This window comes from Salmo salar, chromosome 14, assembly GCF_965601325.2.
Source record: "Salmo salar chromosome 14, fSalSal1, whole genome shotgun sequence".
NCBI classification, from domain to species: domain Eukaryota; kingdom Metazoa; phylum Chordata; class Actinopteri; order Salmoniformes; family Salmonidae; genus Salmo; species Salmo salar.
In genome coordinates, this window is record NC_138304.1 from 76,285,139 (window position 1) to 76,301,015 (window position 15,877).

Below are 15,877 nucleotides of genomic sequence, written 5' to 3' on the forward strand. Positions count from 1 at the left end.
CCAAGGTGGCGAGATCTCCAAAAGCAGATGGCAGGTGTTTGAGTTTGTTTTTGCTTGAATTGAGATGTGTGATATTCTCAAACTGACAGATTTCATCCGGAAGCCTTACAATTGTATTATTACTGATACCAAAGGCTTTGAGGATGTGCAGGGAGTGGACAGCTGAATGTATTGAAGTTAATTTGTTTCCTTGAAGAGATAAGAATTCCACATTGTTCAAGTGTCCTATTTCTTCTGGAAGTGTTTTTAGCTCATTGTTTGATAAAGTGAGGAATTTCACAGGTTTTTCCTGAATTAATTCCAAAGGAGAGTTTTGGTCAATCATGTCTTCCAACATTATCTCTGACTTGTATTAACCCTGCGAAACAAGATAGGGGTTAGATTTGGGGCTGTATTCAATCCGTAAATTCAGCGTTACAGCGTGATTGAAATTTAAAGGCAATGTTACCGGAGACTGCATTCACGGCATATGTCGGCTCAATCAGAAATTACATTTGTAGCACAGATTGAATAGAGCATAGCAGCGAGAAGATGTTTGGGGTCGGGGTGTGCAATTTTTTTGCCCACGCTACAGATTATGATTTTTCAGGGGGTGCTACAGCACCCCTACTTCCCATGGCTATGGAATAGAGTACCACACTATGAGTCATAATACCCATAAAACCTAGCGGTCAAACAAGGAAACAATTCCAATAGTTTTTCCACCATTCATTCTTCCCATAGGGGGATTTTAGAAACACTTAAAATAAGGGCTGTGGCGTGACGTTTTATAACCGTGTAAATCTTTCTAAGACAAGGGGACTTTTATCAATATATTCACCTGTATTTACACCCCAAAAATGAAATGTTATTTCAATTGAAACAATACTTGTTAGCAAAGGTGTCAGCTAAAGACGACATGCAGGGATTTGTAGTCTTGCATTATGTGTACTTTGATGCTAATTCGTTTTTTCGAAATCTGAGAGTAAATAGAGCCGAATATATTGATAAAAGTCACCTTGTCCGAGAGAGATATGAATGGTTATCAAAACGTCATGCCAGTGTCAGCCTACACAAAACACAGCCCTTATTTGAAGTGTTCCTAAAATTCTCTATGGGGAAAATGAATGGTGGAAAAATGACTGGAACCATTTCCCTGTTTGATCCCTAGGTTTTATGGGTATTACGACACCTCCACAGTGGGGCTCTATAGAGCCCAAAGTGCATCTGTCATTTCCATACTGTTACAATTATGGCTGTTGTTGGTTAATGTTACAGTAATGGTACCTGTCTCATTCCTCAAATTGTTACAACACTTGCTGAGTGAAGATATTGTTATAATGTAACACTGAAGCTGGTTCTCGGCTGGCAAGCTTCCAAACACGATGGCAGAGCTAATTTCGCATGTCACTAACTTAAAGCGTATCGTTGACAAGCATATCATTTTAATGTTACCTTTGGTTTGTCCACTACATCGCCATATAAATTAACTTCCATATAAATTAAATCAATTTCCCTGGCTTTCAGTGATACAGAAGATGTCAGCAGGCTACTATCATGGCTACCATGGTTACATAATGTAAACAATGACGTTTCCTCTCCCCTCGTGCTTAGACGTTTGCTGAATCTTGCAGAATGTCCTATTACTCACTTAAATTAATTTCACATTGTTTTAAACGTTTTAATACAAATGTATCAACGTTATCTTGTTCAAGCCGTTTGAAATGACCGTACTGTGGACAAGTTGTCATTTATTTGAGCAGAGCTCCCTCATGTGGCAGCTACTGATGTTACCGATGTCTGTCCGTCTGATTTCTGACATTTTCATTATCTTTAACTGATTTCAAGGTTTAGGGAATTAATTTGTCCTAATGTCTTTTTTCTATGCATTGCAGAACTGAAACAATTTCTAGCAACGAAATGCACACAGATAAAAAATTAATTGTTAAGATTGAGTGACATGGGCAGTGCTATTTTCAGCAAAACAGAAGGAATTACACTCGTATAGTATTCATTTTATTCAAATTAATCATTAAATACACATTATTTACAACCATAAAAATTACAGCATGTAAGAATTTGTCAAATGTAACAGAAATCTTAATATCAAATAAACCAAATGTGAAACATGTCTTGTTCTATTGTGATACAAAACTATGTAATTGGTGAAAATACTTTTTCCTCAAAAAAGCAAATTACAATACAAGAAAGCAAAACAAATGGGGGGGGGAAAAGTACATGGTGAATCAACCATATGCATACTTGTCTGTTAAACTTCTGTCATTTGGAGTCATTTGTCCACTCAACTTCATTAACAGTTTAACAATAAGGCCAGCCTATTGAGGAAAGAAGAGAAGGAGCCAATGAATACAAGCAATTTCGTGTAATATTGCCCACATTCAACTCTTCAGCTAGAGTTAGAGCTGTATGCTGTGGTAAATATTTTCTCATAAATCATACAATCTGCACTGTTTTCCAGGCTACAACACATTGATTCAACATAATCACAGATACATCCATTGGAATTACTTGGGAAAGGTCCTATAGTTACCTGTTTGGTGTGCACAATGAAATTCATCTTATTTTCCAGACTGTGAATCTGAAAGTACTGATCAGCGTGCCCTAGCTGCCACATGAAAGAGCCATACTCCAGACTGATAAGAAGTACCTACAAATACACAGTCAAATACATGCACAGTATCAGTAAGAAGGCATTTACATGAAAATATACAAAGCTGGATACTTTTGAGGCTTATTTATATGCTTAGATTTTTACATCCATGCTTACTTTGTGACCACTAAATAAGAATGTATTCTGTATACTGCATGGTTAAACATGGTTCTTTATGTATTCATATGAATCTGGCACCAACCAACAAATAGCCCCGGGGTACCTTGGTCTCCATGTTCATGAGGTGCAGGCCCTTGGTGTTGACACCCACGAAGACGCGGATGACTTTGTGGTTGCTGGAGCTAGCCTTGGTGAAGACCTGGCCCGTGAAGAAGGCGGCACCATAGGTCGGGATGTCCCAGCAGTTCTGCAGGAAGAGCCTCTGGAGGTGGTGCATCTCTTTGCTCACACCCTCACTCATACTGAAGCACTGTGGGGCCAATAAGGTGAAGTAAGGCTAAGAGTTTGACCCCACATATATAAATGTATACAAGTTATTTCACAAAAACAAAATAATGAAAATAAACCTGACCTTATACTCATGAAGAATCTTGCTTGTCCAATGATGTGCTTTGCTTTTCACCTTGGATATTGGGACAATTGATTTCAGGTTTTCCTCACTGTTGAAAACAAAACATTTACACAGACAGTTATGTCATTAGTATATCATATTACCACAGCTTTATGTACCTTATCTTCAAATATCATACCAAGATTTCCACAGTTTTAAAGAAGAGTATTATGCTAGATTGATTGAATTCAGAGACCAATTTAAGATATTTACTTAAGGAAGCCCTGCTTGTGCTTCTTGCTCTCATAGTTTCCGTAGATGATCTGCAGCAGCAGGCTGGCCAGGGTGATCAGCTTACTGTCCGGGGAGGGGAAGAAGCCCTTGAGGAGGCAGTGTCTGGCCTCATCAAACAGGATCAGGATGGACAGGGGGTCCTCAATCTGGAGGAGAAGATTCAAGCCAATCGTGGATGGATTAATGAACAAATGATTTAACTTGAACACCAAACTCTTGATCAGTTTAATCATGTGTATTATTACTGGGCTGGAACAAATTCATGCAAACCCTCTGAGTCCCCCTTAACCAGAGTTGAGAAACACTGATCTAAGCAATATTCTAAATCCCAAATCCTTGCTTTACAGATGCAGCAAGAAGAATTTCCCAAGGGGATAATAAAGTTGATCAGAATCAAATTGGTTACAAACCTTTTTCTCAATGTCGAGGGGCAGACGGACATCTCTACGGAGGAAGAGCTGTGGGTTCTCCCTCTGGGGGTCCAGGACAGTGAGGTCAGTGACGATCTCTGTCCAGATACGCAGGTGCTGCAGGGGCTTGTGGTAGGGCTTCAGCTGCAGGTCTGATGGAAGACAAGACACAAACACACACAAAGGGTATAATGAGCACAGGTAGCATGGAAATAGGATACTACAGATACAAGAATATAATACCTATGCCCAGATATTGGGCAGCCATTTTGGATCTGTGTATGTGTGACTCACTGAGGTTCTCGGAGCAGATCCAGATGGTGAAGTACTGCTGGGTGTCCTTGGAAAGCCGCATGCCCTCCATGATCTGCTGCACTGATGTGTTGTTGCCGTGCTTCAGCTCCACCGAGCGGTACGAGCCATCCATGCGGTAGATGCGCACCTTCTCGTACTGCGGAACGAACACACAGTTTCATCAACTGCTAATGGTAATAAAAGACTTTGACAAATCTTTTGGAGTAGCATACAGTCACGCACACGCACACACACTCCACACTCACTGGTTTGTTATTGGCTTGCTGTAGGAGTTTCACTGTCTCCTCCCATTCGTTTTGCTTGTTCTCTTCACAGATTTGCAGGGGCGATCTCCTTTGCTGATCCTCTATGTGCTTATAAGAGTATAAAAACAAGCAAGCAAAGTGACTTTCTTACTGCTACTTACTACTGGGAACATATTGAAATACTAAGCTATGATGTTCCACTGGTACCAGCACACCCTACAGTATGTGGTCATAATGCAAATAGGATGGAGGATATACTGGATTCAACCAGGGTTCTCCAATTAAGGTCTTGGATAGCTACTGGGTGTGCAGGCTTATATTACAGCACATTTAGGGGTTGAATTGGGAATTCAAAAGTGTTAGGATTAGGGTTAAGCCATGCTCACTGTTTTCTGCTGTCTCTCCACACTTTCCTCTTGTCCATACCGTGGCTCAACCCTAACCCTAGCTTCATGTCCACACCCTGGCTCAACTCTAACCATAGCCATAACACTTAACTTAAACCTAACCCTAGGTTCATGTCCACACCCCGACTCAACCCTGAGCCTACTAGTCAATAAATCAAATGTTATTGGTCACATGCACGTGTTTAGCAGATGTTATTGTGGGTGTAGCGAAATGCTTGTGTTTCTAGCTCCGACAGTGCAGTAATATCTAATAAGTAATATGTAACAATTTCACAACATATACCCAATACACACAAATCTAAGTAAAGGAATGGGATTAAGAATATATAAATATATGGACGAGCAATGTCAGAGCGGCATAGACTACGATACAGTAGAATAGAATACAGTATATACATATGAGATGAGTATTACAAAATATTTAAACATTAAAGTGACTAGTGTTCCGTTCATAACCTTACCCATAAGGGAAACACTCTTTTCACGCCACTGATACCAAAGGCACTTTTTTTCGTAGCAGGTTAGGATAATTAATGTAGCAGGTTAGGAGACTATGTTTAACGTTAGGAAAAGGGTTAGGGTTAGCGAAAATGCTCTCCTAACCTGTGTCCCTTAACCATAAATCTAACCCTTACCCTAGCCTTATGTTCAACACTAACCCGAATCTTGATTTAGCATACTTTTATCCTACTTTTGTCTTTTGACCTGTGAGGTGCAGAAGCATGGCTCTGCCTGGCTCTCCCCTTCACCCAAGGTGCAGGAGCTTGGTTCCGGGCAGCTCTGGCTTAATTTAACCACTGAGCACATCGCAAACAAACCAACTAAGCATGATCTTCAGCCTGGGAATCAGATGTTCTACTGAAGGGCTAGGATGAAAGCCTATGCACCTAATAGCTCCTCAGGACTAGAGTTGGAGACCCCTGCCAGGATCTAAACCTGTTTAAGTGCATCTGTCTCAGTCTTACCCGGTCTATCTCAGGATGCTGGAGCAGAAGCTGTACTATCTCTGAGTGGCCCCCTCCAGCTGCAAAGTGCAGCAGGGAGCTCAGCTGGCCATTCAGCAGGTTGGGGTTACAGTTTCCCTTCTCCAGCAGTAGCTTTGTCGCCTCCACTTTACCATACCTACATTCAAAACAACACAGAGGTTTTACTCTTATTTGATGTTAGCTGTACAATAAAAAAATATATATAAATGCTATTGTCCTTAGAGACTTTCATTTTCTATAGGGAATTTGGGTAACACTTTATTTTTACTTTATTTTACAGCTTGGTTTACAATCTAGGATGAGATTTTCAGCAAAATGGCAGCCCTGCCACTTGTTTTGGTGTACAGCTGTGCTAGAACAAAACACTGCTAGTATGAGACATACCAGCAGGCGTAGTGGATGGGGGCCCAGTCGTCGCTGTCCAGCTGTTTGACTGAGAAGCCACTTTCCAGGAGCTTGGTGAGCAGCTCTGTGTCACCTTCACAGGCACTGCGGTGGAGGGGGAAGTCATCCACCCACTGGTGCTCCCTATGGAGGAGACAAAGAATAGGCCTTGTTCAATCACTTGGACTTCACAATGTCATGAGGCATTTGAAAAGGCCCAAACTGCCAGACAGGTTGCCTGGCGCAATGGAACTGATGGAATAGTCCCAAATGTACAAATGTCAACCAATTTGGCACTCCAGACAAGCTCACACTATTTGAAGGAAAAAAATACTGTTTGAACCCAGGTCTGGAGAATTCATTGTTGTTTTGAAGTTACATTTTGGGAGGCACACTCACTTTTCCTCTGTCGCATTGTTAGAGCCGTGCTGCCACTTTTCTCTCGTAGGGATCTGGATTTTAGAGTAATCCGGAGCACCAAGGCCAAAGTAAGGGTTGATGATAACTTTGTCCACCTAGAAATTGCAAAAATAGAGAGGATATGTAAACACTTTAGTTTATCTTCACATATTTTGATTATAATACATAGTATTTCTGTTTATGTAAAAGTGTGTCCGTGCAGGGTTAAAACAAAAATGTGAACTGTCTTGTAAGCCGTCGCTCGGGAGAGGGTAGGAATTGGATAAAACGGTATCTGGGCTCTCACCCGGTTGGTATACTGCAGGTCTGAGCCGTAGAGAGGGTTTTGAATGCACATGTCGGCCTTCTCCAGTGACAGCATCTTGCTCTTGATCTCTAAGGCGGTGTAGCCCATGTGCAAATCCCCATCACTGGGTTTGCCCTCGCTGGTGTAAGCAGGGTTACTCACGTTGGTCTTGATTCGGTCCACCGGTGCGGGCCGGAACAGAGCTGCAATGGCGTGAGGCATGGTGTGCTTCTCTGCCAGCCACCTGGATATGGCAGGTACAAGATACAAGTTCAAAGGTCAAGGTTTAGTGGTGACGTTCTGGTAAGGATTACCAATGTCTCCATGGTGGGGGAAATATCTACTGTGTCACTCACTGCACTGTAAGTCGTTTTAAATATCTTATGTTATTTCCAATCCCAACCCCCGGACACCACACATACACACAGTCACGAGAGGCTGGAAGAAGCACAACGACAGTCGCAGTGCTGTGGGGTTAAGTGCCTTGCTCAAAGGCACAACAGCAGTGGATAGTAGTCATGATCTGAAAGCAGCAGCCCTCCAGTAACCAGTCTAGTTCTCCACTTTGTTCATTGTCCGGCCCGGGAATTAAACCAACAACTTTTCTGTTACCGGTCCACCTCTAACCTCTGGGCTACCTACCGCCCCCGAAGTGGCATGAATACAACAGCCATGAAGATGGTAGAGTAAGTGAAGCTACCATATACACTGGTTTTAAGCTCTCTTAAAACAGTGGATCAGGGCGCCTGCTAAATTACTTCAATATGAAATCATAGACAAAGACTTACTTGTCCAAGGCCAGGAGCATCTTTGAGGTGATGGAGGAGAAATGAGCGCTGGTCTCGCTACACACACGCATGATATCCTGGAGGCAATAAAAACTAGGGCTCCCAGGGTTGTAGATAGGCTTGCTATTATCTGTTCCGAAAGACCAATAAGCAGCACACAATAATAAAAAAACATTGTTAGCTAAACTATATTATTAAGGAAATATTCTAAGGAATGCTTTAAAAAGTACCCCAGACACAAGTGTACTAACACTTACAATGTGGTCAGGAATTACTGTATCCCTTGATAAAGATCAGTAAAAAGGACTATAAAAGAAATACCGGTAATACAAATATTGAGCTATATTGTATGCTCAAAACAAAAATAAAATTATATGATTTTAAACTAAAGTAATACAATTGCTCAGATAAAGACATTTTGTTTAACAAGTAATAAAAACAAATATTGGATCCCCTGTTTTGATTTGAATTGAAGAGGGCATTCTATAACTGCAGACGACGGATATCAAGGATCTGGAAATATTCAGTTTGGAGGAATGGTCTAAGATCCCTCACAATGTGTTCTCCAATCTCATAAAGCATTTTAGAAAAAAGGCTCAAGGTGTCGTTATCCTCGCAAGGGGAGAGTGCTGGAGTATTGAAAACAGGGGATCCAATCATTTTGACCACTATCTTTTTTATATTTCTTGTTAAACAAAATCTCTTCCTCTTCCATATTTCTTGTTTAACAAAATCTCTTTCTCTTCCCTTGTATTACTATACAAGTCATATCTTTTTTTATTTTTTTTAAGTACACAGTGCTGGGGCTAGGGGGCAGTATTTGCACGGCCGGATAACACACCCCTTCACTTTTTCCACATTTTGTTGTGTTACAGGCTGAATTTAAAATATAATAAATTGAGTTTTTTTTGTTACTCGTCTACACACAGTAGCCCATAATGTCAAAGTGGAATTATGTTTTTCATTTGATTTTTTTTTTTTTTGACAAATTAAGTGAATAAGTATTCAAACCCTACTAACCTAATTGACAGAGTGAAAAAAGGAAGCATGTACAGAATAAAAATATTTCAAAACATCTATCCTGTTTGCAACAAGGCACTAAAGTAATACATTTTTTGTCCTGTATACAAATCAAATCAAACTTCATTTGTCACATGTGCTGAATACAACAAGTGTAGACCTATTTATTTATTTATTTTTACCTTTATTTAACTAGGCAAGTCAGTTAAGAACACATTTTTTTTCAATGACTGCCTAGGAACAGTGGGTTAACTGCCTTGTTCAGGAGCAGAACAACAGATTTTTACCTTGTCAGCTCGGGGATTCGATCTTTTCGGTTACTAGTCCAACGCTCTAACCACTAGGCTACCTGCCGCCCTTACCGTGAAATGCTTACTTTCAAGCCCTTAACCAACAGTGCAGTTCAAGAAGCATTAAGAAAATATTTACCAAATAAACTAAAGTAAAAAATAATAAAAAGTAACACAATAACATGACAATAACGAGGCTATATACAGGGGGTACCGGTACCGAGTCAGTGTGCGGGGGTACAGGTTAGAGGTAATTTGTACATGTAGGTAGGGGTGAAGTGACTATGCATAAATAATAAACAGCGAGTAGCAGCAGTGTACAAAACAAATGGAGGTGGGGGGGGGGGGGGGGGGGGGTCAATGTAATAGTCCGGTGGCCATTTGATTAATTGTTCAGCAGTCTTGTGGCTTGGGGGTAGAAGCTGTTAAGGAGCCTTTTGGTCCTAGACTTGGCGCTCTGGCACTGCTTGCCGTGCGGTAGCAGAGAAAACAGTCTATGACTTGGGTGACTGGAGTCTGACAATTTTTAAGGCTTTCCTCTGACACTGCCTAGTATATAGGTCCTGGATGGCAGGAAGCTTAGCCCCAGTGATGTACTGGACCGTATGCACTACCCTCTGTAGCGCCTTATGGTTAGATGCGGAGCAGTTGCCATACCAGGCGGTGATGCAACCGTTCAAGATGCTCTCGATGGTGCAGCTGTAAATCTTTTTGAAGATCTGGGGACCCATGCCAAATCTTTTCAGTCTCCTAAGGGGGAAAAGGTTTTGTCGTGCCCTCTTCACAACTGTCTTGGTGTGTTTGGACCATGATAGATCGTTGGTGATGTGGACACCAAGGAACTTGAAACTCTCAACCCGCTCCACTACAGCCCCGTTGATGTTAATGGGGGCCTGTTCGGCCCCCCTTTTCCTGTAGTCCACGATCAGCTCCTTTGTCTTGCTCCCATTGAGGGAGAGGTTGTTGTCCTGGCACCACACTGTCAGTTCTCTGACCTCCTCCCTACAGTCTGTCTCATCGTTGTCGGTGATCAGGTCTACCACTGTTGTGTCGTCAGCAAACTTAATGATGGTGTGGGAGTCGTGTTTGGCCACGCAGTCGTGGGAGTAGTGTTGAGGTGTGGCAGAGGATCAGCGTGGTAGACATGTTGTTGCCTTCCCTTACCACCTGGGGGCGGCCCGTCAGGAAGTCCAGGATCCAGTTGCAGAGGGAGGTGTTTAGTCCCAGGGTCCATAGCTTAGTGATAAGCTTCGTGGGCACTATGGTGTTGAACGCTGAGCTGTAGTCAATGAACAGCATATACAACGCGTTATGTTTGGGGCAAATCCAATACAACACATTACAAAGTACCACTCTCCATATTTTCAAGCATAGTGGTGGCTGCATCATGTTATGGCTATGCTTGTAATCATTAAGGGCTGGGGAGTTTTTCAGGATAAAAAAGAAACAGAATGGAGCTAAGAACACGCAAAATCCTAGAGGAAAACCTGGTTCAGTCTGCTTTTCACCAGACACTGGGAGATGAATTCCCCTTACAGCAGGATAATAACTTAAAACACAAAGCCAAATATACACTGAAGTTGCTTAACAAGAAGACAGTGAATGTTCCTGAGTGGCCGAGTTACAGTTTGAACTTAAATCTATGGCAAGACCTGAAAATGGTTGTCTAGCAATGATCAACAACCAATTCAACAGAGCTTGAAGAATTTTGAAAAGAATAATGGGCAAATGTTGCACAATCCTGGTGTGGAAAGCTCTTAATGACATACCCAGAAAGACTCACAGCTGTAATCCCTGCCAAAGGTGCTTCTAAAAAGTATTGACTAAAGGTGTGAATACTTACGTAAAAGAGAGATTTCTGTATTTCATTTTCAATAAATTTGATAAAAATCTAAAAACATATTTTCACTGTCATTATGGAGTATTGTGTGTAGATGGGTGAGAAGAAAATCTAAATTTAATCAATTTTGAATTCAAGCTGTAACACAAAATGTTGAATAAATTAAGGGGTATGAATACTTTCTGAAGGTACTATACTATAGCTCAGTATTAGCATTATTTATTTTCTACCATCTTTTTGGCTTATTTTTATTAAGGGATTTTACCCCCTTTTTCACCCCAATTTCTTGATATCCAATTACGATCCAATTAAGATCTTGTCTCATCACTGCAACTCCCCAACGGGCGTGGGAGAGGTGCAGGTTGAGTCATGCGTCCTCCGAAACATGACCCGCCAAATTGCACTCCTTAACATCCGCCCGCTTAACCCGAAAGCCAGCCGAACCAATGTGTTGGAGGAAACACCGTTCCACTGACGACCGAAGTCAGCCTGCAGGCCCCCGGCCCGCCACAAGTAGACACTAGAGCGCGATGAGCCAAGTAAAGCCCCCCCCCGGCCAAACCCTCTCCTAACTGGGCCAATTGTCCTCCACCCTATAGGACTCCCGGTCACGGCCGGTTGTAACACAGCCTGGGATCAAACTCAGGTCTGTAGTAACGCCTTAGAATGCTGCGCCACTCGGGAGGCCCCCATTTATAACATTTATAATAATTTATAACACATAAGTTATTGTAAACCAAATTATTTATGTGCTGACAAGTTAGTGTCAAGTTCTACCTTTGACATTAATTGGCACAAAAAAGAGGGAGACCTCTTTTCCTTCATTGTCACCATCGAGATGGAATTTCTTCATGTGCACCACACGCTTTCCTGTGATGAGCAACAGCATAAGAGGAATTAGTGCTTTGACACAATTTGTTATTTGAAATGTCTTTCTCTTCATAGAACATTTATATTAACAAATGATTCACATCCAAATCTGGAAAGCCACCATAATTACAGAAAAGCAACTATGATATATTTATTTACCAATAAAACCCTTGTTGTTCGATATGGGTTTAGTCATTTCTTCTACATAATCCAAAATGGATCTGGCTGTGTCCCCATTGGCTTGGATTTTGGTCGCCAGTAAGACCTTCTTCCGTTTCTTCTCTTTTCCTTCCAAAGGAACTTCTATCAACAGGATCTAAAGGAGGGGTAATAACAGAGTTACACATGATGTCACTGGTGAAGATAAACTGAACTAGAAATACATTTATGAAATCAAACCATAAGACAAATAATAGCGATTTGCCATTAACAATATTCGGGTTAAAGTAAAATGATATTGCAGGAGATTTGGGGTGGATGATATGGTAATATGACAAAAACTAGAACTGCATTTCCAGGGAGCTTTCCAGAACTGAGCCTCCTTACACTAAATGTTGCCACTTTGCTGTAACCAGTCTGCTACTCGCAGAGATACTTAAGCATGTATACAAAATCATGTGTATCCCACTTCTGACACCAACATAACAAATCCAGGGAGTAGCCCAGACCGGGACTCAAACACAGCACCCTGCGACTCTCAGTCCAACCCCTTGCTGTTATGCAAAGAGATCCTAACCTTCAGATGCTAGGTGTTGAATGGTCTCTAATCACTACTGTATCTTATGAAAGGTACTGTAGTCTTACCTCATAGGCTTTAGCCCGATATTCCTTAGAGCTCAAACTGACATGGTTCTTTGGACGAACGACAGCTACAAACACATCTTCCAAGTTGTCTTGGTTGCCCATGTCGTTGACTTGCCTTCAATTTTTATCAGGTATCCTACATAAGGACCGATTTATGAGGAAGATGAGGAGCACCATGTCTGAAATGTTACAAATAATAAAATATAATCACAATTTAATTGGGAGCCAGCAAAACGTGATTATTCTATTAATAATCTATATTCTATTGTAGGGTGTATTTTAATTATTTAAAAGTAGTATGCTATTACACATATCGTTCTCAATGCTGATCAATCTTGAAAAGATAAGACTTCTAAATTGTTAACTTGTAATAGATTACTTAATAATGTCAACATTCGCCTAGGTTACTTTAACGCATGCAAATAAAATAGCATAATGACACTATTAGTGACACTATAACTAATAGTAACACTATTAGGTTGAAAATCTTTTCAAATGGCAAATTTGATTGCGTTTAAAAGTCTAAAATAAGTTATTCTGTCCCAACAAAAGTCACGCCCCGGAAACCAAGCACGCTGTTCCCTTCCTCAGTAGAAGACTATTGATATCATCACATACAGTATACAATACAACATGAAAAGTGATATGCGGCACGAATTTTCAGTAAAGCTACATTGTGTCCTTAGAAGTAGACGTGAAACTATGCGTCAGATAACTACATTTTGAGAAATGCTTTCAAACATACCTGATGTTATGATCTCTCACAAACTTTTAAAAGTATATGGTGTCGGTGTCTTTATGTTCCCGGGTGGAATAAGTCATAGACATGCAGGATCAATAATCTAGGCAAACTTCTAAGTAGATATTTGTGTTTCCTAAAAGCATAACATCGGTTGCCGACCACAGCAAGCGAAATAGACAAGAGTCACATTATGCCTGGACTGACTCGTTTTGACAACAGGGAACTCTGCTGGTCGGGTGGACTTAGTGCGCATATTTTCTTGTGAAAATGTAGACAGATTAAAATAAATTATAGGCGACAGAAATCAAATCGGATGTGAAAGTAATTGTCTTTGGTATGATGTAACGCCATTGACTCGTAATTTTTTTCTGAATTCATTTTTATTGCACTCAGGCAATTCTAGTGTACATTTTTGTCCATGTTTCCTAATATTTGTATGTTAAACAGTTAAGGTACACTTTTGCCAGTTTCAGGTTACGTATGGCAGAGGTTCCCAACCATTTTTCCCCAGGGCCCCCCTTTTCACATTTGAATGGAACAACAGCTTGATTTTGTTAAATTTGAGGATCAAGGAACATTTTGTTTTGAAGCTAATTTCTTGCAATTGTACTTAGTTTAACAAGACTCATGATATATTTTAGGTAGGCTATTTAATGATTATGATAATAATAATAATAATAATATTTCCCCAAATGTTAGGTTAGTAGGGGGTAACTAGCCCCCCCTAAAAACAATGTCTAATTTCTGACCCAAAAAAGCAACGGTTTGGGAAAAAATCGGTATGTGGATGAAAATCATGCTATTGCGCAGTGGTGGAGAAAGTACTCAATTATCATACTTGAGTAAAAGTAAAGATACCTTAATATAAAATGACTCAAGTAAAAGTGAAAGTCACCCAGTAAAATACTACTTGAGTAAAAGTCTAAAAGTATTTGGTTTTAAATATACTTAATTATCAAAAGTAAATGTACAAATAATACTCATCCAACATATTACTTCTTTACAAAAAATTATCTACATTTTTTTCTCCCGAAACAAGTGGATTATTTATTTTAAGGCTTTCCTAATTATACATTTAAAAAATATATAATAATAATAATAATAATTAAAATGAATACCACAAAATCGTTTTGTTGAAATATCTCCAAAAGTTGTGATATGACACAGAGGACAGTTTTTGTTGAGTAAGAGCAGTTGCTGCCAGGGAAAATGTTGGGGAAATAATTGTGACATCTTGTGGCCTTAATGTGAATTACATATGATTTACTATGATAATTTATAGGAGCCCTCAATTTAATTATACATATTCTATTTTACCCGAAGTGATTCGATGAATTGATAGTCACACACTAATCACGTTTCCATCCACAGTTTTTATCCGAGTAAAGTGATATTGTATTTCTTTTAAAGTCACGACAACTCTGTGATGGAAACAGGAAGTGTCGGTGTAATGTAAAAAAATGTAGATAGATATTTGTTCGTTCGACACATGGGATCTTTTTGTGTCAGTAAAATGTATTATGCGGGAAATGGCGGTGGAAACGCCTTTATGCACAAATATTGACATGATAACCATCATATCGAAGTAAATTTAGTCACGCTATGATATGGTGTGTAGTTCTGCCACTACGACGGAAACCATGCCGTTTATTGGGCTACAGATAACATTAATTATGATGAACTTTACAGGATGGTGAAAGTGCACGGTGATTAGCTTGATGCTGCTTCCCAATAAATAGGCCAACCGAGGGTCTTATAATGTTGACATGATGATCGATGTTTAGCTGCCGTTTGACAATTACAAATATTCTCGCTTTTATCCATAATAATATCATCATGTAAACTAGACAAATCGCAAAGCCTATCCGCGCTGTATCTGCGAGCTGTTGGCTAGAGCGAAGGTGCCAAGACCGGAGTAGGCACGTTTACTATGTAATGAAGCCGTTTTTGTGAGTTGAAAATGCGATGAAACACATTGAACGTTTGATTTTTATTCGGTACGTGAACATTTAAGCGGATAAGTAAATGTTGTGTGTATTTCGTCGTCACGCATTTATTTTTTATTTGCAACAACTCCATTTGATGGAAATTTGCATATTTTCCTTATGCGGATTCTAGAATATTCGCATGAAAAGCTGTCGCCAATTGGATGGAAACCTAGCTTGTGTTTGCATTTACTTCCCAAGCAACGTCCGATTTATTTGACTCCTCGACTTTAGAAGGTCGTGGCTCAGCTTCTGAATGTCATAGAGACAAACCAAAGATATTCTCATGTGCATCAGTCACATCTTCATCTGGCAAATTACTGCTTTTCTAGCCTAAAGCATCGCGGATGTTTGCGTTGTTTTTGATCGGTATTAACCATAGCAAACTGTATCTCTCAAATCAAGGAAGGTCCCTAGGTTGGGAACCCCTGATGTATGGTGTGATAGGCAACATAGCAAACTTTCCCCATGTATGGCTATTCTCTATTGTAAGACCAATATAACATGTTTTAGCTCTTTAGGTCTATCCATAATACTTCAGGTCAAGATAACTAATAGGGTTGCTCTATAATTCTGTGAGAGAGAGAAATGGTACTAGGTTTTCAGTCATATGTCTTGTACATACTGTAA

At 40.2% G+C, this 15,877-nt stretch overlaps 1 protein-coding gene across 2 annotated transcripts; it reads right to left on the reverse strand.

Moving 5' to 3' along the window:
- Nucleotides 1-1,973: 1,973 nt before the first annotated feature.
- LOC100195181 (KRIT1, ankyrin repeat containing) lies at nt 1,974-13,477 on the reverse strand. 2 transcript variants are annotated; one of them, NM_001140210.1, is given in 17 exon segments: nt 1,974-2,315; nt 2,531-2,647; nt 2,874-3,080; nt 3,183-3,270; nt 3,435-3,601; nt 3,866-4,017; nt 4,160-4,316; nt 4,426-4,533; nt 5,798-5,954; nt 6,203-6,346; nt 6,602-6,717; nt 6,909-7,152; nt 7,697-7,826; nt 11,624-11,716; nt 11,876-12,032; nt 12,521-12,699; nt 13,266-13,415. In NM_001140210.1, coding segments are annotated over 16 exon segments (2,229 nt in total). In that variant the 5' UTR covers nt 12,623-12,699; nt 13,266-13,415; the 3' UTR covers nt 1,974-2,225.
- Between the last annotated feature and the right edge of the window lie 2,400 nt (nt 13,478-15,877).